Here is a 26,801-nt window from a genome sequence, read left to right on the forward strand (position 1 = left end):
AAATATAACTAGTTATCTTTACTCAGTTACGTATTTTATTTAAATACTCCACTGTAGATGCTTTGTAGATGGATTCAACTAAATAGTCTTTTAAATTCATATTACAAACTCTAACTCACTAACTCAACCTGGTCTTAAGCCTCACTCTGACTTTAGGATTAACTCAAAGTCTTAATCCTAATCTTGGTCCTAAAGCTGACCCTGGTCCAAAAACCCTCCAATACTGTTGAGAATCTACTGAGTTTCAGGTAGTTTGTTAACAGTTTGAACATTTGTAGATAATCTATTGTGGGCTGTTCAGATAAAGTGGAACAGGTTTAGTGCATTTGTGCATGTTTGTGGAATGAGATGAGAAAGTTAAGGTTAATTGTTTCTAGGTTTTATTTGTTGTAACAGGAGATCTGGATGTTTGTAAGATGTATTTTGAAGATATTTCCATTTGCAGTGTCTCATCACACTTTCTGTGTTTTTGCAGGTCTCACACTGGATCTGTCGTCTCCTACATTCGTTGCAGATAAATATAAAAATGCTTAAACTGCTATGCAGCTTTGTATTACTTGTAGCTGTAAAAATAGATTCCAGAGTCTAAAATCAGGAGAAAGCTGTAGACGCCCCCAAATTATTTTAAACATTAGTTCTTAAAATCTGTGACACAGTAATCAAATCCTGAGATCCGGTGTTGACCAGAGGAGGATGGGTTCCCCTTTTGAGTCTTGGTTCCTCTCAAGGTTTCTTCCTCTTGTTCTGAGGGAGTTTTTTCTTGCTCATCTGGGGCTCGGACCCGGATTTTCTGTAAAGCTGCTTTGTAACAGAGCCTGTTATAAAAAGCAATAAATAAATATGTCTTGAATTAAACTGAAATGAAGAGAGAACAATGATTACATTTACAGACTCACTAGATACATGATCCACAGTTCCATTTACAGAAATTTCTAAAAATAATACTAGAACATTTACTTCTTAAGAGTGTTTCTGTTGTTCATAAGTTTATTAACTATTAAAATTAAACTTTTTTTTTTTACCAAAAGTCATTTTCATGCAGAGAACTATTTATAATTTTTACACAACAAATTATTGTCTTATACAGTTTGTTTACTTGTGTTTTTTCAGTGTTGTTCTTCACAGTGTGGACTAAAGAGTAAAGAGGGAGATAAACAACTGAACAGCTAATGTAGTTTATCTGTATAGAAATGAAACAGAACATGATAAAGTAACAACATGTCAAATCACTTTAACAACACAATAATCTCTCATAGTCACTGCACTAAAACTGATGCAGTGAGATTAGATATAATAATGCTAATAAAGCTAACCAGTCCGTGTGGACGGTCATCAAAGTGTCCATCCGCAGGTCTCACTGTTAACTGCAGTGCTGCTCCATCACACAGACGAATGCAGGTAGAAAGAGAAGGATAAAGAGAGAAATCTGTGCTGAGAGGGTCTGTTAGTGCTTTTTAGACATACAGACAGATTGATTTACCCATCACACTGTTTTATTAGCAGAGAGTCATTAGATATTAGTTTAATTAGCAGATAATTAAGTTAGCTCTGTCAGTAATCTTCCATTCTTTACCAGATATTTTTCTTTATTTTGGTCAATTATGTCTATAATTACAAGGGGTTGGAATAACCAGAAGCCCCTGATTATGATACTATCATGACATTTATAAGCTAATAAGGAATAAAAAGTAAGGTGAGAAAAGAGAAAGTGAGACATCTCTCAACAAGTAATAAAATAACTGAACTATGAGAGTGCTGCCCTCCAGTGACTAAATTATGTTATTACTCCTACAATCATTTTAATTACAGTCTAAGATAAAACTCTGTATTAATAAATCATAATTAAACACGTGTAAAGATCTGCTGTTTTTGGAACAATCTAGTGTTTCTAAAATCAACGTTCTGTTTCTGAAACATTAATATTAAATGTATTTGCACCTCTGAATATTAATCACTCCACCTATAAAGATCCTCAAAGGAGCATCTGTTGATTTGTTGGGGATCAATGTTAAAGTCAGAGAGTCTCAGCTCTGGATCATTATGTGTGTTGATTTATTGATTATTGATCAGAGCTGTTCACTGTGATTAAAGATGATGAATTTATCTCAGACTCCAACAGGGTCACTTTCCTGGAGCTGTCCAGAGTGCTGAACTCACCTCTTACTGACCATAACTGGTCATTTTATTCTTTTTTTTATTCTTTATTTATTTATAGTCTGAAAAATGTTAGTTTTTGGAAATGTGAGCTATTTTAATGCAGCATAAACAGTAATAATGAACTAAACAGCTGAACAGAGAATCATCCAGGATCTTCTGAGACAGTGAAAGTCACCTCTGCAGGTGTTGCTCAGATATCGGTCATCGTCTCCAGCAGGTCCAGAATCTCTTCAGAGCAGAAAAGATCATCTTCAGATGAAACTATGGCATCATAGTGGAGTCAGTTCAAGGTCGAGTATGTAGAGGTTTCACTGTGGCCTCTTTATCAGAGGTGGAGTGACTATCAACAGAGCTCTGTGGTGGTCTTATTAAATTAAATGTACAGTGGAGGAAATAAGCAGGAGTGGAGTTCTGAAAATCATTACTTACTTCATTACAAGTATTAGTGAAGAAAATTACAAGTAAGAGTAAATATGTAGTTTACTGTAAAACTACTTGAGTATTTGAGTTACTTTTTTGTACATCTGCATCACAACCTGAGTATATTCACAAACTATTTTAAATAATCTGTATAAACAAAATTGAAGCCAAACATGATATTAAATGATAAAGTTCAGAGAGCTGAGATGATCACAGTCTACTCTGCTAGTGAACATCCACACATCTTTCTGTGAACTGAGTCAGAAACTAGAGGTGTATTAAAATCCATCCTTTTCATGATTAGATGATTATATGTGGTTTCCCAATTTATCTGTTTCCAATAAAGTAGTTTAGAATCCCTGAAAGGCTGAAAGGCTCTGTTTATTACTGTTTAATGCAGGCTGCTTTTTGGTGTGGCCTTTAAAAAACACAGATTATTTAATTAAGAGTCAAAATAATAAGATATGTATAACACATAATTAATAATGTAATTTTAGTGACAGCGCTACAGCCCATTAGCACCTTGTACGTTAGCTTACATTAATAAGTATTCAAACTGTGTAAATTAACTGATATCTATATAGTTTATTTCTGCAAATACAATTATTAGCAACAACAGCAATTTATCCCGCTTAGGTTTATTCCTAAGTATTCCATACTCCAGAGGTATGTTCCTCTGGAAAACAGTCTAATTACAGTTAAACAACCTCTCAGTTTCTTACATATACAAACACAAAGACAGTCAGACAGAGAGAAAAAGATACTTCAGAAATAAAATAACTCAGTTGATAAATATTACTGTAAGACAGTATCTGGTTTGTTATGACATTCATAAAACTGTTTAATCACAAAACCCCTCTCATTCTTCATTTCTGGAGCTCTTCTCTTCTCTGTGAGGATGAACAACCTGAAAAAATCACATCACAGAAGCTATTATATATTCCAACTAGTAAATAAACAAACAAGTCAACTAAGGTTGAGCATGTTTCACTGGGAGAGTCTGTAAGATGCTAAACACAAAAATGAAAACTAACACAACTAAACACACTCTGCAGGGCAACACACACGCACACGCACACACACACACACACGCACACACAGAGGCTTAAAGACTGCAGTCTTACTTGTAGAGTGTTATGATCTGAGGTCAAGGTGGTGGGATTCAGAGCTGTGTCTTTTAGAGAGATGAGGAGAACAACTTCAGTCTTTATTCAGTAGCAGCTTTATAGGAGTATGTAGAGAAAGAGTGAAATCCTCTCTCAGTACCTGAATATCTGAGTCTCTCTCTGCTCCTCTCTTCCTCCTGATCACACAAATGACATTTAAAACATGGCTGTTAATCCTTATTTTGATTTATACAAAACAAAGACATCCAGTGTAGGCCTGGGCGACAGCGCAATGTAATCAGATACTGTCGATGATGGACAATGAACCTGATGGCAAAAGAACTGAGAGAGGGAAAAGAACTGAGAGAGGATTAATTTGTAATTAAACAGATTATAAATATGTTGGGAAATTGGGGTTCACTTTTAAGACATGTGTGGAGAGAGAGAGAGAGAGAGAGAGAGAGTGAGAGAGAGAGAGAGAGAGAGAGAGAGAGAGAGAGAACTTTGTTAAGAAGCTCCCTGTTAATTCTCTGCTGTGCGTTAATGCTAGCTTTACTACACAGCTCTCCCCTTATACTTGCTTTAGAACTTGGACTCGCTGCAGTTCAAAAAATCCAAAAAAAACCTAAAGAAACCATTGAAAAATAATCAATAAAACACAAAAGTATTGTGCACCTTTGAAGTATTTTTAAATATTATTATTTTTAGATATCGCCCAGGCCTAATCCAGTGTAAGAACTTAATTTGAGTGTAAAGTTGAGGTTCTGCTTAATATAATATTTAAAGAAAGGTTCAGATATTCAGAGTAAAATCTACAGAATACAGTCACTCACTTAATGCACAGAACGGCAGTAAGAAGAGAGAGAGCCAGAACAGGAACGACTCCAACAGCTCCCCAAACAGCATTCAGCTTCCACAACTCAGCTGAGTCTTTAAAAACACCACACGCACACACACACACACACACACACACACACAATGCAGCACTGAACAAATGACTCAAATGTTGAACATTCATTACGGTCTGCTGTGAGGAATATGTGTGTCCAGCTATTTAATACAAATAATTTATTCTGATTAGAGAAAAACTGACCAACACAAATAATTAAACATCCTAATGATAGTTACTTTAAAGTACTTACGTAACACATCCAGACGGGTGGGTGTTGAGCTGTGCAGTCCTAGCTGGTTGTGAGCAGTGCAGTAGTAGAGTCCACTGTGCTGGGAGCTGATGTTGGTGATGGTGTAATTCTGGCCTGTTGTCAGTGGTGCGTCTGCAGCTGCTCTCTGCTTAAACCAGGAGTAGATGAGAACAGGAGGGTCTGCATCACTGCTGCAGCTCAGAGTCACTGATTCTCCCTCCACTCTCTCTCCAGAGGAAACTACCACTGCTCTGGTGTTTCTAGGAGAGTCTGAATGGAAATGTGATAAAGATACAAACATTTGAGAGTTGGTTACTAATGCCCAGCAAATTTATTCTGTAATTTGAAACTGCCCTTTATGACAATGTACTGTAGATATCTGTGTACATTAGTGCATGTAAAACTGCCCACTCACACACTGGAGGAGAGACGAGGCTCTCATGACCTTCAACAGCACAGCTGTAGCTGATCGCACCACTGACCACAGCTACAGAGCAGGAAGCAGATTTGCAGTGAATCACAAGTTGTCCGTTCTTGTACCAGATGTAAGTGAGGTTGTCTGGCAGAGTGCAGGTGCTGCTACACATCAGTTTCTTTCCTCCACTGTCTGTGTCTGACACTGTAACCTTCAGAACTAATTTTAAATATGTGCTGTTATTTTTTTTGCTGTTATTGTTAATTTCATCAATAGAATATTCTCACAGTTAACGAAACCTATTTTACTTTATGCAGCTCTACCTGTGACAAATAGAGTTACGCCAGGCTGTCCAGTGTATTCACCTCCATCAGTGTAGAATCTGAATATATATGTTTGAGCATCTCTCTTTCTCAGTTGATTGATTCTGATACTACAGTCATTCTGGGAGCTCTGTCTGTACTGCACTCGTCCCTGATACTCCTCATCCTCTCTCACATCCACAGGCTCAGTACCAGCCTGTTCTTTAATGAACCACACTGATTTAGTCACTGTTTGTCCTCCAGGGTAATAAGAGCAGGAGAGATCAACTGATGATCCTTTCAGAGCACACACACGTTCAGGAGTGTAAGTCACACCCCAACACTCTTTACCCAGAACACCTGCAACACACACACACACACACACACACACACACACACACACACACACACACACACACAGAGTCAGTAAGAATTAAAGGTAACGCGGATAAATGCAAGGCAAGCGTGGACTATTTTTCATCTCATCTTTTGCAGTTTTTTAAAGGAAACAATATTCAAAAATACAGTTTATTTTTTCTTTTTAGTTTGTTTTAGTTTGTTTTAGTTGTATTTAATAGGACCATCCTGCATGTTGTTATTAATGTCTGCAAGTATTGTAGTAACTCTTCTATTATTATTTGAACTCAAGTGCACCCACACTTGGTGCACACTTGGAACTCAAGATCAACCACAGAGCCACTAAGGTCATTTGGAAGCGACTTTATAATTAATATAATTAACCACTTATGTTGTGATGTCCAAAGGACGGGAGCAATTTAATGAGAAAAAACATCACTCTGGAACTAATTTTCCTTAAGCATTAGAACATGCAGCTACATCTGTAGCAGTTTTCAACTTTGTATTTGTTACATTAGTACCTGTAAAACAGCAAGAACTGATGGTGTGAGTGAACGTTTGCAGACACAGTAGCTAATGGCTCACCAGCATATGGAGCCTGAGTGATCTGAGGTTTAGTGAATGACACTTACACACTGAAGGAGAGTGGTGCCGTTTACCGCTGCTGTCTTCTACCTGACAGGAGTAGCTGCCCTCATCAGATGACCTGGTGGAGTCCAGCACAATAAAGGCATCATCTGTATAGGCCTTGTATACTTCATTTCTGTACCAGTCATAGTTAAGATTTGCATCAAGGCTGCAGGTGGAGCTACAGATCACTTTCACCTTTCTCTCTCCTGCAGTCTCACGATCCACCTTCACCTGCAACTCTACACACATCACATCATATACCAGAATTCTGCAAATCTCAGTTCTTGTTTATGTCTTATATATTTACATGTACAGAGACTCTATAAAAGTGTTGGTGTCTTTGTGTGTTTATTTACCTGTAACAGTCAGATTAACTCCAGATGAAGCTGATATCCAGTCACTGCTTGATGTTCTAAATCTGAAGTTATAAACTCCAGAGTCTCTCACTCTCACATCCCTCACTGTCAGATCACAGTCATTCCACCATGTACTTACAGAAACTCGTGCTGAGTATTGAGGATCTTTAGTCAAGACTCGTTCTTCTCTATCAGAGCTCTGGAGCTGATACCACTCTCTCTCTCTGACTCTGGAGGAATCAGCTGTTGTATATTTACAGGAGATTTTTACTGTAGATCCAGTAACAGCACAGAGACTCTGAGAGGAGAGAGTTACACTGTGCTGAGCCTGAACCCCTGAAACACACACACACACACACACACACACACACACACACACACACGCAAGGAGCATAAGTTAGACATGAGGAGGAAACTCGTGGTGTGACCACAGTGTGAACTCCTGCTGCTGTTGCTATGAGCAACACACGGATGTTTGAAGTTAGCTGGAGGTGTTAAAAACAGAGGAAGTGACCTCAGTTTAAAAGTTGTTTAACGGGTTTATATGAAGCTTTGCACAGTTTAGACACTGATAACATGTCAACTTTAAATACACAAAGCTTTAAATAAACGAGGTTTAGAGTAGATCAGATTTGTACAGTTTAGTATGAACACTGATACAGAAAATCTCTAATTCAAATATAAAAAAGCTTTAACAGGTGATAAAAGTGTGCAGTTATTAATCACTTGTTACTGTTGCTGTTAAATGTTTTTTTTCTTCTGAAGCTTGTTTACACATAGTGTAGTCCAGATGTGTTCAGTTCTAGTCCTGAAGCATCAGTGTCCAGCTCAAACTCACCTAATAAACCTGGCAAATATAATCTAAACATAAAATATGTAAAAATGTACCTGTCAGTAATATGAGGATCACTGCTGCTGTGATATTTCCTGATGTTCTGGAAATCATGACGCCTTCACCCTTCAAACACTGCTGATTCTTAAATATCTAGCAAATAAAATCAAAATTTGACTGATGAAGTAACAAGGAATGAATTCTGACTAAAATAAATGACCAATCAGAGCCTCTTTCATCTTAAAGAAGTTGATCACTACTCTGCTCACTCTTTCTCGCTCTACACTTGTAAATTATGATCGAACAAAGAACTGGAAGGCACGTTTGTGCATTCTGCACTCAGTCGTCACAACCCCACCCTTTTAGCTCTTCCTTTTGTCTCTTTATTCAAGACCACAAGAAGGAGATCTGTCTTGCCCATCCAGAGAGAGCAAGACTAAATACGCTGTCTTGCCACAGACGGCTGTCGCATCACTGTTATTTGTTTTATCGTCTCTGTAACATCTTTAGTTTAAAAGAAGAGTTAAAGATGCTCTGGGTCAGGCTTGGCCTCTCCTCTGTCCTGCATCATGTGTTCTTGTTTCTGTACTTCCTGTTAAATGCCTTGAGCTCTGGTCAGTCAGGTATGAGTTTGCTCAAACTGACTGGTAATGGACTTCTAGGGTTTTATTTACACCTTTATTTTATCTAAACTAATGTTTTTTGGCAACTGTTTTCCCACCAACAGATGCTATAATAATGAGACTGAATGAAATATGTGTTAAATCCATATGGGGAAATAAGAGGGAAGAGACAAAGAGAGAGGTTTTGCATAGAAATAAGCAAAATGGACGTCTAGGAGCTGTTAAAATTAGGACTAAATTGAAAATACGTTTGGCAGATATGTGAGCGCTTGTGCAGATAGAAAAGCAAGATGGATTGGCAACATTAAATAATTACAGAAGCTAAAAGTTGAGAAAATAAAATATGTTACTCATTCTAAGATTTTATTTGCAGATTTTTTTAGAAAGATATAAGGTTTAAAATATTAATTGGACAACACAGTCAAATAAGTTAATTTATAATTTGATCATACTTAATGAAGTTATACAATTTGGAGATTGTAGTATTTGTTAAACTGGCAGGAATGTAATTTAATCTCAGGGAAACAGAAGGACTTAATGTGTTTAGCTGCTTTAGGTGAACTTCCAGTACGAGATGTAGTGAAATGGAGCTGTTCAGTTAAAACCACCATGTGTCCAATGCCAGAGTGTTCAAAAGAAGAAACTATTGGTCACTTGACTGTTGACTGTTATAGGACAAAGGAAATCTGGGAACAGTTTTCGAAATATGGATAAAACATAGACTGTACTAAGAGAAATATAACATAGATAGAAGGCTATCAGTATTTTAGGGAATTTACTACCATTCCGACTCCTCTCCCACTCGCTGCTGTTCAGGGGCTTGAACCAATGCTCAAATTGGTAAGGCTCAAGACTCCCTGCCCCACTGAAGATGGGGGTGGTGGTGGAGAACAATGTTCGATCTCTCAGTTGCAGAAGTGCTGTTAGACTCTGTGTTACTATTTTTTCTATATTTTCTAGTAGCTAACGTTAGCTATAAAAACACAGCAGCCCACCCCACCCAGCTTCTCTCCCAGCCCCACCTCCAAACCCAATCACTGCAGTGCCCCTCCCAAAGTGCCCCTGCCATTTTTGAGCATTTTTCAAAGCTGAACTGGGGTGGAGTTTGCTGAAGTAAGGGGGTGTAGTTACACATCTGATATTGCGATGTTACAACATACTTGTACGATGTGACGAATTTTGTAAAAACTGTGGAACGTTTATATCATGTGATATGATGACCTTTGTTGATACAGAAGTGATGGTTTTGATGCATTTTATTGTATATGATTGTATGTATGTTAAAAAGTTCTTTAAAAACTCTTAAGAATCTGATCTGGAAACTGAAGATAATCTTTACTCATCATGGTTTCACAGAGCCTTTAGTCATGAACATCATCCTACAGTTTTCTCCCTCAGAGTGTGAAGCTGAGTCAGGGTAGAGTCTCTGTATGATATCAGTGCTTTTGGATTCTTCTTCAGCAGGATCTTCACTGTTCTCACTGCAGACACACTGTAGCTGTTCCAGTGTTTCTGTGGGATTAAAAATGAATAATATCTTGATCACAAGTCGTGTCTTTAGCAAATACTTCATATTCCACTGTGGGAAAATATGGGTCACTGTCTGCTGTCTGTCAGTAGCTACGTGCTGCAATGCTAGTAAAATTAGAGCTGTTGTTAAGACTATAGCAGTCTTCACCACAACTCACTCCTTCCATCTGTTTGTATAACCTGGACAACTTAAAATATGCATGAGTTATACACTCTATACACCATAGGTCTCGAATTCAAGTTACCTGGGGGCAACTGGTGGGGTGGTCTTCTCAAAGGGGGGTCAACTGAAAATAATTTAGGGAAAAAAGTGCTGCATATTTTTTTCAAGCGTGAATTTTAACATCGAAAACTAAAATATGAGGATTTTTTTTTCCTACTATGAATTTGAACTACACTAGCAAGTTATCAGCAATTCTTCTGACATATTCTTCTTCTTATTATACTATAACTACACAGTGTTTCAATTAACTTCCATGTAAGAGTAGAATTATATGGGACTCTTATTTCGATAGCATTATCGTTCGTGCTGAACACAAGTGAAGTTTTTGAGAGGTCAAATCTGTTCTCAGCGTGTTTTATAATTTCGTTCATTTCTTAATTCTTGAGCATCAAGTTAGCAATGTTGGTTTTTAAATCAGTTATATAGAATTCCAAGCACCACAGAAGAGCTCGTCCTCACAGTCATGTGTGAAGGCTGAGGCCATATTTTGAAGAAAAAAAAACATGTTTTTCTGCAATTTTAACTACAATAATCTATACATGACTATGGAATATATAAATTAAACAGCATAAAGAAAACAAATGCCAAATAAATATTCTAAAATATATAATGAAAGTTGTGGTCCCCAGGAGTCGTGTCACTGGTGTTACTACAAAAATCTCTTATTTTGAAATAAAAATCACACTGATGACATCAATTGGCTTTCTGTTTCCTGAGTATCTATTAAGAAAAGCACATGGTGAGTCCACGGTGTCTTTTCAGTTATCAGAAATTTTCTCATTTAGCTCATGATTTCGTATGAAGCTTTTAGTTTAAGTCACTGGTGTGACCTACTTTATTCTTAGGTAGTTGTGGAAAAATAGAATACAAATGGATTAAATTGCATATTTTAGTGGATATTCCATGATTGACAACATGTGGTTTGATGTTCTGTAGCAGACATTTCGAAAAATGTATTTTTCATTAAAAATGTCTCTGGTGTTACCTTTCTTATGTGTAACACCAGTGAGGATTAGTGACACCAGTAACACCTACAGAGAGATAGAAAAGTGGACATTTCTGTAGAATGACCCAAACATTCTAACAATCACGCTTTGGAAGTAGCTAAAAAGTAGTGCACTACTTTTTCTGGAAAAGTAGCTGAATTGTAGCTGCTACAAATTTTGGGAAAGTAGCCAATTACTAATCACTACTAAAAAATCACTACTAATTTTTCAGTAGCTATTCCAACCCTGATCTGGGGTCACAGGTCGCAGGAGGAAGAAGGTCAAGCTTCAGCGTGTGGCTACAGATTCCAGAGGTGGGTAGAGGAGCCCAACAGTCCCAACAAGTAACTGTTTTATATTGTGTCATTCATGTGGAGCTCCACTCTTCCACAGCAGCCCTGGAGCTTTTTAGACTCTCATCTCCCCAACATAGCCCAGTCTATACTAACATACAGCATAAATACTCCACTGAGATCAGGAGCTTTTCAGTTTTTATCATATTTTCATAAACATTTCATTAATCAGAAGCATTTAATACAGAAATATTCACTTTGTAGCATTTATTGTTTGCTAGCAAGATGCTAATTTCTATTAGCATGCTTATGGGATTTTTTATAGGATGTTAGCGCCAAGCTAATGATGATGTACCTTCATTTTCCACACTGGACTTAATATTACTTATGGTAGTGTTGACATTTAAAGCTGGTAAGTCATAGATTTAAAATACTCTTTACTTTGTATGTTGCAGTTTTACAGTAAAATCTCTTAAATATTTAAACTTAGAGTCTAATTCTGAAAGTTACTGGATTAGCCTGTTAGCCTGTTAGCTATCTGTCGATCTGGTTGTTAAACAAGATCACATTCTTTTGTAGCATGAATATAGAATGATTTTAGACTGTCTGATTCATATACACACAATTTAATACTGCAAACATGCATTAATTCATTCTCTAATGTTCTACAGTAAAAACTGATTCCTACTAGAAATGACTCATCTGGTATTTGCTTATAGGCTGTAAGAACCATGTTAGTAGAGATGCTGTCTGTGAAAATGTAACTCCTCTGAACGCTTCGTCTGAAGTGCACATCAGTACATCTGTTAGGACTGTGTTTTATATCAGTGAGTTTATTTAGTGTCGGGAAAAAAACAAACATTGTTATTGTCTTTGTTGCCTGCTGCTTAAAAAAATGACTAAAATATGTCCAAAATATAGAAAACTTGTCTGTAAAGAAATCAGAGATTCAGCATCTATCAGCACTGAAGTCTGTTTGGTGCTGTTCTTCTGTTTTTAGACCCTTTTGGCCTAAAATTACATGCTAAATCTAGAAAGTAAGTTTTAAGCAACAGCAAAGCAGAACAGATGCTGAACCAGTAGAACAGAATGAGACACAAAAAGAGAATTAGTAACTTAATATGAATGTCTAAAGTAGAACTGAGTAAAAAGTCGATCAGTTTCCTCACAAATAGACTTGAGTAGAAGTAAAACTGTGACTCACTGAGGTACAAATCAATCAAAAGTTTACAGAGGTACAAGTAACTGAGTAAATATAACTAGTTATCTTTACTCAGTTACTTATTTTATTTAAATACTCCACTGTAGATGCTTTGTAGATGGATTCAACTAAATAGTCTTTTAAATTCATATTACAAACTCTAACTCACTAACTCAACCTGGTCTTAATCCTCACTCTGACTTTAGGATTAACTCAAAGTCTTAATCTTAATCTTGGTCCTAAAGCTGACCCTGGTCCAAAAACCCTCCAATGTTGAGAATCTACTGAGTTTCAGGTAGTTTGTTAACAGTTTGAACATTTGTAGATAATCTATTGTGGGCTGTTCAGATAAAGTGGAACAGGTTTAGTGCATTTGTGCATGTTTGTGGAATGAGATGAGAAAGTTAAGGTTAATTGTTTCTAGGTTTTATTTGTTGTAACAGGAGATCTGGATGTTTGTAAGATGTATTTTGAAGATATTTCCATTTGCAGTGTCTCATCACACTTTCTGTGTTTTTGCAGGTCTCACACTGGATCTGTCGTCTCCTACATTCGTTGCAGATAAATATAAAAATGCTTAAACTGCTATGCAGCTTTATATTACTTGTAGCTGTAAAAATAGATTCTAGAGTCTAAAATCAGGAGAAAGCTGTAGACGCCCCCAAATTATTTTAAACATTAGTTCTTAAAATCTGTGACACAGTAATCAAATCCTGAGATCCGGTGTTGACCAGAGGAGGATGGGTTCCCCTTTTGAGTCTTGGTTCCTCTCAAGGTTTCTTCCTCTTGTTCTGAGGGAGTTTTTTCTTGCTCATCTGGGGCTTGGACCCGGATTTTCTGTAAAGCTGCTTTGTAACAGAGCCTGTTATAAAAAGCAATAAATAAATATGTCTTGAATTAAACTGAAATGAAGAGAGAACAATGATTACATTTACAGACTCACTAGATACATGATCCACAGTTCCATTTACAGAAATTTCTAAAAATAATACTAGAACATTTACTTCTTAAGAGTGTTTCTGTTGTTCATAAGTTTATTAACTATTAAAATTAAACTTTTTTTTTTACCAAAAGTCATTTTCATGCAGAGAACTATTTATAATTTTTACACAACAAATTATTGTCTTATACAGTTTGTTTACTTGTGTTTTTTCAGTGTTGTTCTTCACAGTGTGGACTAAAGAGTAAAGAGGGAGATAAACAACTGAACAGCTAATGTAGTTTATCTGTATAGAAATGAAACAGAACATGAGCTATTTAATACAAATAATTTATTATGATTAGAGAAAAACTAACCAACACAAATAATTAAACATCCTAATGATAGTTACTTTAAAGTACTTACGTAACACATCCAGACGGGTGGGTGTTGAGCTGTGCAGTCCTAGCTGGTTGTTAGCAGTGCAGTAGTAGAGTCCACTGTGCTGGGAGCTGATGTTGGTGATGGTGTAATTCTGGCCTGTTGTCAGTGGTGCGTCTGCAGCTGCTCTCTGCTTAAACCAGGAGTAGATGAGAACAGGAGGGTTTGCATCACTGCTGCAGCTCAGAGTCACTGATTCTCCCTCCACTCTCTCTCCAGAGGAAACTACCACTGCTCTGGTGTTTCTAGGAGAGTCTGAATGGAAATGTGATAAAGATACAAACATTTGAGAGTTGGTTACTAATGCCCAGCAAATTTATTCTGTAATTTGAAACTGCCCTTTATGACAATGTACTGTAGATATCTGTGTACATTAGTGCATGTAAAACTGCCCACTCACACACTGGAGGAGAGACGAGGCTCTCATGACCTTCAACAGCACAGCTGTAGCTGACCGCACCACTGACCACAGCCACAGAACAGGAAGCAGATTTGCAGTGAATCACAAGTTGTCCGTTCTTGTACCAGATGTAAGTGAGGTTGTCTGGCAGAGTGCAGGTGCTGCTACACATCAGTTTCTTTCTTCCACTGTCTGTGTCTGACACTGTAACCTTCAGAACTAATTTGAAACATTTGCTGTTATTTTTTTTTTGCTGTTATTGTTAATTTCATCAATAGAATATTCTCACAGTTAACGAAACCTATTTTACTTTATGCAGCTCTACCTGTGACAAATAGAGTTACGCCAGGCTGTCCAGTGTATTCACCTCCATCAGTGTAGAATCTGAATATATATGTTTGAGCATCTCTCTTTCTCAGTTGATTGATTCTGATACAACAGTCATTCTGGGAGCTCTGTCTGTACTGCACTCATCCCTGATACTCCTCATCCTCTCTCACATCCACAGGCTCAGCACCAGCCTGCTCTTTAATGAACCACACTGATTTAGTCACTGTTTGTCCTCCAGGGTAATAAGAGCAGGAGAGATCAACTGATGACCCTTTCAGAGCACAGACACGTTCAGGAGTGTAAGTCACACCTGAACACTCTTTACCCAGAACACCTGCAACACACACACACACACACACACACACACACACACACACACACACACACACACAAACAGAGTCAGTAAGAATTAAAGGTAACGCGGATAAATGCAAGGCAAGCGTGGACTATTTTTCATCTCATCTTTTGCAGTTTTTAAAAGGAAACAATATTCAAAAATACAGTTTATTTTTTCTTTTTAGTTTGTTTTAGTTTGTTTTAGTTGTATTTAATAGGACCATCCTGCATGCTGTTATTAATGTCTGCAAGTATTGTAGTAACTCTTCTATTATTATTTGAACTCAAGTGCACCCACACTTGGTGCACACTTGGAACTCAAGATCAACCACAGAGCCACTAAGGTCATTTGGAAGCGACTTTATAATTAATATAATTAACCACTTATGTTGTGATTTCCAAAGGACGGGAGCAATTTAATGAGAAAAAACATCACTCTGGAACTAATTTTCCTTAAGCATTAGAACATGCAGCTACATCTGTAGCAGTTTTCAACTTTGTATTTGTTACATTAGTACCTGTAAAACAGCAAGAACTGATGGTGTGAGTAAACGTTTGCAGACACAGTAGCTAATGGCTCACCAGCATATGGAGCCTGAGTGATCTGAGGTTTAGTGAATGACACTTACACACTGAAGGAGAGCGGTGCCGTTTACCACTGCTGTCTTCTACCTGACAGGAGTAGCTGCCCTCATCAGATGACCTGGTGGAGTCCAGCACAATAAAGGCATCATCTGTATAGGCCTTGTATACTTCATTTCTGTACCAGTCATAGTTAAGATTTGCATCAAGGCTGCAGGTGGAGCTACAGATCACTTTCACCTTTCTCTCTCCTGCAGTCTCACGATCCACCTTCACCTGCAACTCTACACACATCACATCATATAGCAGAATTCTGCAAATCTCAGTTCTTGTTTATGTCTTATATATTTACATGTACAGAGACTGTATATAAGTGTTGGTGTCTTTGTGTGTTTATTTACCTGTAACAGTCAGATTAACTCCAGATGAAGCTGATATCCAGTCACTGCTTGATGTTCTGAATCTGAAGTTATAAACTCCAGAGTCTCTCACTCTCACATCCCTCACTGTCAGATCACAGTCATTCTGCTCTGTTCTTACAGAAACTCGTGCTGAGTATTCAGGATCTTTACTCAGGACTCGTTCTTCTCCATCAGAGTTCTGGAACTGATACCACTCTCTCTTTCTGACTCTGGAGGAATCAGCTGTTGTATATTTACAGGAGATTTTTACTGTAGATCCAGTAACAGAACAGAGACTCTGAGAGGAGAGAGTTACACTGTAATGAGCCTGAACTCCTGAAACAAACACACACACACACACACACACACACACACACGCACAAGGAGCATAAGTTAGACATGAGGAGGAAACTCGTGGTGTGACCACAGTGTGAACTCCTGCTGCTGTTGCTATGAGCAACACACGGATGTTTGAAGTTAGCCGGAGGTGTTAAAAACAGAGGAAGTGACCTCAGTTTAAAAGTTGTTTAACGAGTTTATATGAAGCTTTGCACAGTTTAGACACTGATAACAACTTAACCTTAAATACACAAAGCTTTAAATAAACGAGGTTTAGAGTAGATCAGATTTGTACAGTTTAGTATGAACACTGATACAGAAAATCTCTAATTCAAATATAAAAAAGCTTTAACAGGTGATAAAAGTGTGCAGTTATTAATCACTTGTTACTGTTACTGTTAAATGTTTTTTTTCTTCTGAAGCTTGTTTACACATAGTGTAGTCCAGATGTGTTCAGTTCTAGTCCTGAAGCATCAGTGTCCAGCTCAAACGCACCTAAAATGAAATAAATCATTTTGAAATCAGATTAATCTTTTTGAATCACCCTGTATATACATATATATATATATATATATATATATATATATATATATATATATATATATATATATATATATATATATACACACACACACACACATATATATATATATATATATATATATATATATCCAAAACCATAAACCCCCAGCATAAACAACACAACACTCACCATGAGCTCAGTGGACTGGACTTTCAGAGCTGAAGATGCAGGAGCTCTGGATCCTGGAGAAAAGCTGAGAGAGATGGACATTCTGTTCTACGTCTGTGGAGCAGCAGTCAACAGACACTTTGATACAGCATGTTATTTCCGTCCTGATAGAAAGCTGTTTTTCACTTAGGTGATTAGAGATAACATTAAAAAACACTCTATAAGCTTATTTAAACCTGCATGTAGAAAAAGCGACATGCTTTTTATTTTCCACAGAACCAATTGTTTATCTGTTTAAATGTGCATCATGTACATAATAAAACGCTTTACTAACTGAACAAAGAGTTTATTAGAAATAAAATGGTCTGACGAAGTCAGGCAGCGTAGCTAAGTATCAAAAGGAGCCACTTAGTAAAAACTAGAGAACTTCCACTGAGGTTCTGTTAGAACGGTTTTACTGCAGAACAAGACATGAACTTCACTTCAGAACTGAGAAACTAAAAAGCTGTTAAATCTGTGAAATGATCGAGAAGCTCACTGTGCTGTTGTTGTTAAATGTTAGATGCTGAGGAGAACTCGCCGTCTCTCACACGAGCTCTTTTAGCACGTTTTAAAGAAACAGTACAAAGAATGGTTTGTATTATTAATGTGCATTAATATTTATCTTTATACAGAATGTTTTAATCACAAATGTGAGGCTGTACAGTCCTGTTTAATCTGACTGACCTAACTGTCAGCAGCTAAATTAAGAAAAGCTAACTAGCTTAGCTAACTTATCTAGACATTTTTCTGTAATGTTTTTATTGTTAGACATTATATTAAATGATTTTTTATCAAGTACAGTAACCCAGATAAAGCTGATCTTACCTTAGAGCCAGTGTGAGTCTGTCTGTTACTAGTTCTGACACTGAGCTGTGAGTTTGCTCTTCCACAGAGTTTAATCCAGAACTTTTTCAGTTTTAGGAATGGAATAAAACAGCAGCAGCTCCAGATGATCAGGACAGCGTGTGTCAGACATTATAGGTGTCGTGTACTAAGAACAGAACTAATAAAAGAAAAAGGGGTTTGTTGTGAAGAAAATATAACCAGTAGACTCTGTAAAAGCTCTTAACCTTTATTTCCAGATCAGAACTCTGATTTGTTCAGCACTCTCATTCTCTTTCTCAGCCTCTTTATCTTTTTACCACCAGAAAGAACAAATAGACCCTCCTTTACCGACACAATAGCGCCCCCTTCTGATTTTTCTCAAAACAACTCCTTCAGGACAAACTCACGTCTTCTTAATATTTTAACTATAATACACTACTGAACGATTCTCAGTCACTCATTTACACCATTTCTTAGTTCTTACAATTCTGACTGTTTTTCCTGTGGAGTTCTTCCTTCACCTGATGGAGGAAGGAATGTTTAGAGATGACTGTGATTGGCTGAGAGGCATCAATCATGATTTTGTAAACAGTCAACTGGAGAAAGACGCTGCACTGTGTATGTAGCTCACATTTCACTGACATTGCAGATCAAATATTTCATTTTTGTTTAAATACTTTCACAAATGTTTTTCTTTTAATAAAATTCTCAGTTCTTTGCATCCATGTACGACATCATCATGGTCCTTTTCATAGTATTATGATGACGCTATGCAGTTGTGCTGCCACCATTTTGTAAGAGCATGTGTTCTGTCCCCTGGATCCTTTTTTTCTTTTTTTTTTTAAACTGTTAACTGTTTGTGCAGTTTGTATACTGACATTACTATAACTGTACTATTTAAACTCCTATAATAATAATAATAATAATAATAATAATAATAATAATGAAAGGTAACTCCAAGTTCATTCAGCAGTGCAGTGGCAGTTTTTTATGAGATTATAAAGCCATAATTGATCCAGCAAAGGCAGAAAAACACCTTTTTTGGGAATACTCACTCATTCTTAAAGCTGGGTCCCAAACTGTATGCAAACTCACTAAATAGTGTGTAAAAACAGTGCAGTGCCTTTAAAAGTGCACTCATTAGTGTAGTAGGTGAAGTTCAGCAGTGTGTTTGAGATGCAGTGTTAGATCAGACAGTGAGAGATTCAACAGTCCAGCAGCTCCAGTGTCTGATTATATCTTTGCTGTGCTGCTCATTAAACATTTCCAAGCGAAAGTTTCAAGGTATTTCCTGATTAAGGCTACATTTATTGAGGTAAACTGGATTTCTAAATTTTGTCTGTGAGTTGTTCACGGAGCATGTCCTCATTTTTTTTTGACAAGAATGAAATCCGATTAAACCGACAGTCTGTAATAATGTGGTTGTTTTTAGAGCAGCGCTGGAGCTTTAATTCCCAATTTGATGATTCAGTTCAGTTTAATAGGTTATGTAGTGTAACAGTCCTGTAGTAATGAGAGTGTGATAGTTATTCATGGGAGTTAAGTTACTTTGTAGGTTTGTCTGAAACCAAAATCGTTAGTAGCCCAAAATGCACCACTGTACACAGTATTTTAGAGTAAAAATAATATTTGTTTTATAAATGGTGGGAAGCAAGTGGCTAACTGTTGAATTACGACTGGGGGAGTCCAAACGGTGGTCGACATTAACGCTAGCTAACTTGGAATCAGCCACGCTAGCGAGATAATCAGTTGCCCCGTCCCAAAACGCATAACGTTACTAGCGCACTAAACAGTGTGCAAAATTAGCACATATACCATTAGAAGTGCACTCATTAGTGTAGTAGGTGAGTGCAGAAGTGTGTGGTTTGGGACGTGGTAACTGTCTTAAACATAAATCTGTCTACTGAAGTTTTAGCTTAGCGAGATTAGCTTGACTAATCAATTAACCAATGAACTGAAATAGTGAGATACGAATGAACTAAAAATATATCAAATCACGAAATTATCCACCAAAATTGGCAAATTATTACAGCTAAACTCCGTGTTCATCTAAAAGTGTCTAACGTTATCTTACCGGGGGAACAGAGCGGCATCGAGACCGTTGATAACGTTAGTAGACTAAACTGGACCCAGTCTCCCCCAGAGACCCCTTACTGCCTTTAACGAAGAGATTCTACTGTTACAAAAATATATCGTGCGCAAAGTATAAACAAAAGCGGTACAATTAGCTAAAATACTTCTAAAATGTGTACTGGCTCTGTAAGTTCATGCCTGAGCCAAACACGGTGCACTGTGGACTTTGTAGTCCTTAACCAACCAGTGTAGTCCTACTAAGGCGTTCACGTATACAGCCTTACATTGACTTCTTTTACGTTTTCCTTACATTTTAAAATGTGTACGGTTTCACATTTATCTCACGCCGTCACATCTGATATTGATAGAAGTGGAAACAGAAGCAAACAGATCAATTTTGAAGTCTCTGGAGACATTGGGAGCGCATTAATTGGCACGTGACCTGCACGCAGTGCGTTCAAGTAATTTCCCAGATAGCAGACAGTTCTGGGCCGATTCTGGCTCACATCCGCGAGTGTTGGTTGACTTCCAGATAGATATTAGGCATGTAGGCCACAACTGGGCCAGATGCTGGACAGTTGTGTAAGGTTTTGACTCATATTTACATTTAAGGGCAAATTCTGGTATGTGTGTTGTGGCCCAACAATGTGGTTGATGGAAAAGGGCCACAGCACAATTAAGTTGCGGGAGATTCTTGCTCGGTTGATTTACACCTCAGTACTTTTGGCCCAAGTCTGGCATGTCATAAGTGGCCCACTGCAATAGCAGACAGTTCTGGGCCGATTCTGGCTTATATATGCGAGTGTTGGTTGACTTCAGGATGGATATTAGGGATTTGGGCCAGATGCTGGACAGCTGTGTATGGTTTTAAGTCATATCTACTTTTAAGAGCCGTTTCTGGCATAAATGTTGTGGCCCAACAGTGTGAATAAAGGAAGAGGGCCGCACTTTAATGCTGTGGCAGACCAATGCTCGTTGATTTGTGTCTCAGTACTTTTGTCCCAAGTCTGGCATATCGCAAGTGGCCCATTACTGAAGTTACAGAAAACAGCCGACACTCGCTGTAAGGGTTAAAATCCTCATTTAACTATTTTTTCCGCCCAAGTTTATCATTTTCAAATGGACACGCCAGGAGGCAGGTTTGAAGAGAAGACAAATTCTCTTCAAGAAGACAAAGAACAAGAGGGTAAGTAATATACTTTAAAATCATATGTACATACTAACATGATTTGTGATGTGTAAGTTTAGTTCAGTGAGATTAACTATGTCTAATTATTGTTCCAGTATGGAAAATCAAAAGTTATAACTATAGCTAATTATGCTGTTTTGACATAACACTGGAAAAGCACAGGCTAACTAGATTAATGAAATCAGTTTAAGGTTTAGTCACGTTATCCTTTGTTGCTAATTCGTCGTGAATAATGTTAACTAACATTCCTTTTAGCTAAATTTTCAGAGTAGTTAAATAGCTTGCGGTTAGTGGGTTAGCTTGGAGCTAACGCGTTAACCCAAGCTAACGCGCTAGCTCCGAGCTAAAGTGCTAACCGCGAACTAACGTTAGCGAACGACCCTGAGCATTCAAAGGAATAGCCAGAGCCGGTTTATGAACTCTACAAGTTCTCTGGAATAGCCAGTGCTTTTCAAGTGTTATGTTATAATGGTGTAGCATGTTAATTCGCGGTTAGCACGTTAGCTCGGAGCTAGCGCGTTGTCTTGACAGCAGTGTTAAGTCCTCTCATCTGCACACATCACCCTTCTGTGTAAGTCAGTAAAACCAGAAGAAAACAGGAAAAACCTGAGGGGATATTTCCTGGCTGAGTGTTCATTGTCAGGAGTGCTTTACATTAGTTCAACCTATAAGTAGCTTATTATTGATTATGGGTTTCTTAATGTTTGTTAGAACAAAACCTTTCTTGTTGATCACAGATCTTGCCGTTGTGGAGTTCTTGCCTCATTATTTAGTTTCTGAAGTAAAACCCTCTGCTCCAGACGAACTGTTATTCTGTGACTGCTTACAGTGACACAACTTCCAAAGTGACAGAGCTCATTATGTCTGCAGAGGGAATGCTGATTGTGGTGTTGCTCCAGATTGTCAGGTAAAGGGATTTGTTGTACAGTGTAACACAAAAACTGTGTTATCTGGAAGTCCATTAAAGAAGTAAATGATAGCTGAATGCTTTTCCTCTTTCCTCAGGCATCAGGAAGTGGACAGGGTTTGACCGATGTAGAATTTTAGGAATGTTTATAAATGGTAAGTTTTTACTTTAGAACAAGTATTCTGAAAACTTTTATTATTATTATTATATTATTTCTTTATTTATTTATTTTATTATTAAGGTCACTGAATAACTGTCATTATCTAGTATTTTAAATACATCTTTGAACAACAAAAACATACATTGCTTGTTTTATCTTGTGTATTCACTAGCCGTTGTATGAGGTTAATTTACAACAGACCAAAACACTTCCGTTTTGTGTGTTTGTTTTTGTGCATCAGTATTTTTTCTACTTTGAAAATGTTTCTAATTGTGATATACAATAAACAATCTGACTACATTCTAAATGTTTTTGCTTTTTGTTTTGTTTAAGGGATTCTGCACTGGTAAAAAAGAATGTATGCAAAACAAAGCAAAATGATCATAATATACCCACGTAAGCTCATGATGGAACCGCTTTCTAAGCCCACCTCTTACTGAACTGGGATCCAATGCAAATCCCAGAACGGGCCCATGTTTAACATAATATAAAATAAAATCATGCATTTAAAATCATTAGCGATACAGCAGATTATCCAGTTTTGTATTTGTATACTAAAAAAAAACCTCTAGTAATTATTGCATACGGAATCAGAAAAAGTAGCTGTCAGATTTAGCCTCTATTTCAGTGGCCTCTCCACTTGGCTGAAGAATTTTTCATCTGCCACTGTTTAGAATGAATGCAGAAATATTGTGAGAAATGTATTTATGAATGTGGAAAACATACGCTTTGATACAAGGCAGATGGTCTGCGGAACGACCAGCAGTATATGTCCTTGAAGATGTACACACAAAGACTGCAGATAATGACCTGTCATAAAGGTCAAGATTTCTGTTTTTATTTATTTAACCAAAATCAACATGGAGTTTTCATTCTGAAATGGCTTTTGTCGAAACCTATCCATTAGTAGAAATAACTAATAATATTTTGCATGTTCTGCAATAAATGAGTGTGGCATTCTGAGGCCCACTTCTGGGCCAGGGACGAAGGTGGGTAGTCAGCCATAACTGTGTGCCATATATGAGGCAGATCTGGCCCACACCTTTTAAATATGCTCACTTTACTGCGTGGGGGCCAGATCTGGTCCACAGCCGTTAAACTTACACACATTACAGTACATGGGCCAGAGCTGGGCCAGATCCCTAGGTTCTACTCACTTTATAGTATGTGGGCCAGATCTGGGCCACATCTGTTAGTTCTACTCACTTTACGGGATATGGGCCAGAGCTGGGCCACATCCATTAGTTGTACTAATTTTGCAGTGTGTGGGCCTCATCTGGGCTGCATCCATTAGTTCTTCTCGTTTTACAGTATATGGGCCAGATCTGGCCCAGGGACCCAGCCAGAATTGGGCCAGAACTCAACCAAGGATGTGGCCCACAAGTGGGCCAAATAAATTTTGCTAAATGCGGAGCGTAAAAGCCTCATCTGTAAAATAAAGCTTACACGCTTAAACTCGCGCTGTGAATCCGGAGAGACTGAAGTGTCGGAGCTGCAGCTCATCACAGTTCAGTTCTCTAAGTAAACTCCTGATTCCCAGAAAAAAACACGCAATTTACGCACGTAATCATAACAGAGCAGCAGGAGGAGGACGCAGCCTTCAGCTCCACTCAGTATCGCACCTCTCTGGATTCGGGTCTTCAGGACCTCCCAGACACAGAGAACAGTAGAGGTTCTAAATGAGCATCAGAACTTTCCAGAAAGAAAATGATCAAAGGAATAAAATCATTCCTGAAACATTCCTGATTAAAGGGCTTTAAAAACCAAACCTACTAAAGAAATAAAGCAGAAAGAGCTACAAAGACTAAAGGCACCAAAGTAGACTCTGAAAAGGAGGATCCGCCATAGAAGATCTTCCTTATAGAACTGATTTAGACAGGATGGAAAGCAGTTTAAGGTTCTCTCTCTGTGTGGAGGTTCTTTAGGTTTCTTCACACAGAAAAAAAAACATTCTCTAAACTGAAGGGTTCTTTAGGGAACCAAATGTGGTTCTTCAACGGAATCGCACAGAGAAGCTTTCTGACACCTTTATTTTACTTCAGGTAACAGAAAATAAATAGAAATAAAAATGATTATTCAGCTTGCAAGTTGTGTTTATGTGTAGTCAGAGGCCCTCCTCCAGAGGGAGACAATAATCATTGGTCTAAAAGGTGTAACAGTGTGCGACTCTGAGTGAGTCAATGAGATTAAACGGAGGAAATGCCTGAACAAACTGCCAATCATAACAGAGCAAATTGCCTGTTCTGTCGTTCATCATCATGTTATCTATCACATGTCCATTTTTTAAATGGTTTCATGAGAGGAGAATAGCAAGATGGAGTTGCGACAGTTAGGGTTCATTTACAGCACATCCGTATATAGTAGGAAAGGAGCAGACAGATTGGGGAAGGCCAAAATGGGTGGCGAGGTCAAAGCATGTTTCAGGGTCTTGAAGGCATCATCAGCAGCTGGAGACCATTCGAAGGGCACTCCTTTATGAGTGAGGCGATGCATCGGTTCAGCAATGTGAGAGAACTGCTTAATAAATCTCCTATAATAGGAGCAGAGCCCCAAAAAGGCTCTCACTTCTGTAGCTGAGCGAGGTACAGGCCATGAAGCAACCTTTTCAGTGTTAGAGGGGTCAGGCCGAACACCTCCACTAGAGACTTGATGGCCCAAGAATGGCTTTAATTTTAGGCCAGCAGACCGAAAACGTTGGAAAACCTCTTTCAAGTGCTGGAGATGTTGGCAAAAATCAGCACTATATACAATGATGTCATCAAGATAAACAAATATTCCAGTGGAGGCCACGGAGAACCAACTCCATCAAGCGCTGGAAGCTTGGGGGGGCATTTGAAATTCCCATAGGCATCATCTGGAAATGAAAGAGCCCAGTACCAGTTGAGAATGCTGTTTTGTCTTTGTCTCGAGGGTGAAGCAGGATCTGCCAATATCCAGCAGTGAGATCAATGGTGCTGAATATACAGGCACCAGCTAGCCTACCCAAAGTGTCATCCACATGAGGGAGTGGATGTGAGTCCTTAATTGTAACTGCATTAAGTCGGCGATAATCCACACAAAATCGGTGGGTGCCATCTTTTTTCCGGACCAGCACCACCGGAGCTGACCAAGGACTATGGGATTCTTCTATGATACCATGCTCCAAGAGCTTGTCTACTTCCTGCTGTAACAAGACCTGTGTGGCTGGAGATGTGCGTTACGGCCGCAACTTAATGGGTTTAGCATCACCTGTATCAATGGCATGATGGGTAAGATCAGTATGGCCATAGTCATAGGGGTGGGAGCTGAAAACATCAGCAAAATCTTTCAAAAGGTTCTCAAGTTGTGGTATTTCACTTGGCGTCAGACACGTATGAGATAGATCCACTGCTGGAGTGGGGCAATTGGAGGTGCTAGAGGTGGCAGCTACTGAGACCAAAGTGTATTCCTCTTGTGGGAAGGGAAAGCACCTGGCCTAATGGGCATCCACCTGCAAGGGAGACTGGTTCTGGGGAGGGGTTAACTACCCTAACTAGCCCTTGTCCATCATGAACTGTCGTGAGTGTCCTAGCAACAGCCAATGCAGAAGTTGAAGGGGGATGTGGTTCAACAATGCCTACGTAAGATTCAGCACATGCCACCTTGGTATTGCCACTGTTAATGGAGACAGCAATCACCATTTCAGACAGAGGGGGGACAGTAACAGGGGAGGCAGCAATAGCCGCACATTGTAATGGAACAAGGTGTTGTGGGGAGGAGAAATGTACAACAGTGTCATGTATCTGTAAATGTGCATGAGGTACCGACAGAGAGGCAATGTGTTGTGTAAGAAAGTCCCATCCTAAAATCACAGGGTGACTGGAGGTGCGCACAATGTGAAAAATATGGGATAAGGTAACATCACCAATATGCACAAGGGCCGTAATACATCCTATCATATCCAATAAATGTCCCGTCACTGAGGAAGCCAGGACAAAAGACTTACTGATGGGTTGAGAGGCCAGAGCAGGGATAGCTTTACAACACTCCTCAGCGATGAGGACTAGACCAGAACCAGTGTCTACCAGGGCATACTGTTCAGAGCCTGAGAGGGTAAGTCTTATGACAGGAGCAGGGAATGTGTCAACATTAGGGTCAACAGATTGAGAAGGGGCCGACTGGGCTGGCGAAGCTGACATGTGGCCCGCAATGCCAGCTTCTAGTAGTTTCCCTGACGCTGGGAGGAAGGGGCTACAGCATCATGTGGTGTGGAAAAATGGACATGGCCTGAAGGGGAATAGTGAGAAGGGCAAGGAGGCCGATCATGTGAGGTTGAGGGTGGGGAAGGGGACGAGGAGTATCTCGCTTGTGCATACCGTGGAGTAGGGGATGGGGACCGGGCACTACAGGGCTTAGAAGTATGGGCTGTGTGAGAGGGATGATGAACTGGGTGCGAGTGACGTTCCTGGGAAGGGGAACGAGCAGAGTACCTGTCATGGCGATGCCTGGGAGGAGAGAAGTCCTCCCAGTACCCTGAACGCTGGCGACACGTTTCATAAGGACAAGGAAGAGGGTGGCGTGGTCTTCGAAGTTGGGCAGAACTGATGTCAGTTCTGAAGGTGGGTAGTCAGCCAT

At 38.7% G+C, this 26,801-nt stretch overlaps 1 protein-coding gene and 1 long non-coding RNA gene across 2 annotated transcripts; both read right to left on the reverse strand.

Moving 5' to 3' along the window:
- Positions 1-3,843: 3,843 nt before the first annotated feature.
- On the reverse strand, positions 3,844-5,292 carry LOC118800938. Its single transcript, XR_005006406.1, has 4 exons — positions 5,241-5,292; positions 4,826-5,095; positions 4,517-4,613; positions 3,844-3,880 (listed from the first exon to the last, which is right to left on the reverse strand). It is a non-coding gene; the product is annotated as an uncharacterized LOC118800938 (long non-coding RNA).
- A 16-nt stretch (positions 5,293-5,308) lies between these two features.
- Positions 5,309-26,801, reverse strand: LOC118800904. Its single transcript, XM_036561068.1, has 5 exons — positions 26,543-26,801; positions 26,173-26,403; positions 15,983-16,252; positions 15,629-15,865; positions 5,309-5,902 (listed from the first exon to the last, which is right to left on the reverse strand). Exons 1-5 carry the CDS (start codon positions 26,799-26,801, stop codon positions 5,550-5,552), a joined length of 1,350 nt encoding a protein of 449 aa, XP_036416961.1. The 3' UTR covers positions 5,309-5,549.

This window comes from Colossoma macropomum, unplaced genomic scaffold (genome assembly GCF_904425465.1).
Source record: "Colossoma macropomum unplaced genomic scaffold, Colossoma_macropomum, whole genome shotgun sequence".
NCBI classification, from domain to species: Eukaryota; Metazoa; Chordata; class Actinopteri; order Characiformes; family Serrasalmidae; genus Colossoma; species Colossoma macropomum.

Excerpts from the sequence above, each read along its gene's own strand:
- LOC118800904 (XM_036561068.1), bottom strand. The coding sequence starts at position 26,801 with ATGGCTGACTACCCACCTTCAGAACTGACATCAGTTCTGCCCAACTTC. Across the intron at positions 15,866-15,982 it reads AGTTAATCTGACTGTTACAG|AGTTGCAGGTGAAGGTGGAT; the intron begins GTAAATAAACAC and ends TGATGTGTGTAG. Across the intron at positions 5,903-15,628 it reads GCACCGCTCTCCTTCAGTGT|GTGTTCTGGGTAAAGAGTGT; the intron begins GTAAGTGTCATT and ends TGTGTGTTGCAG.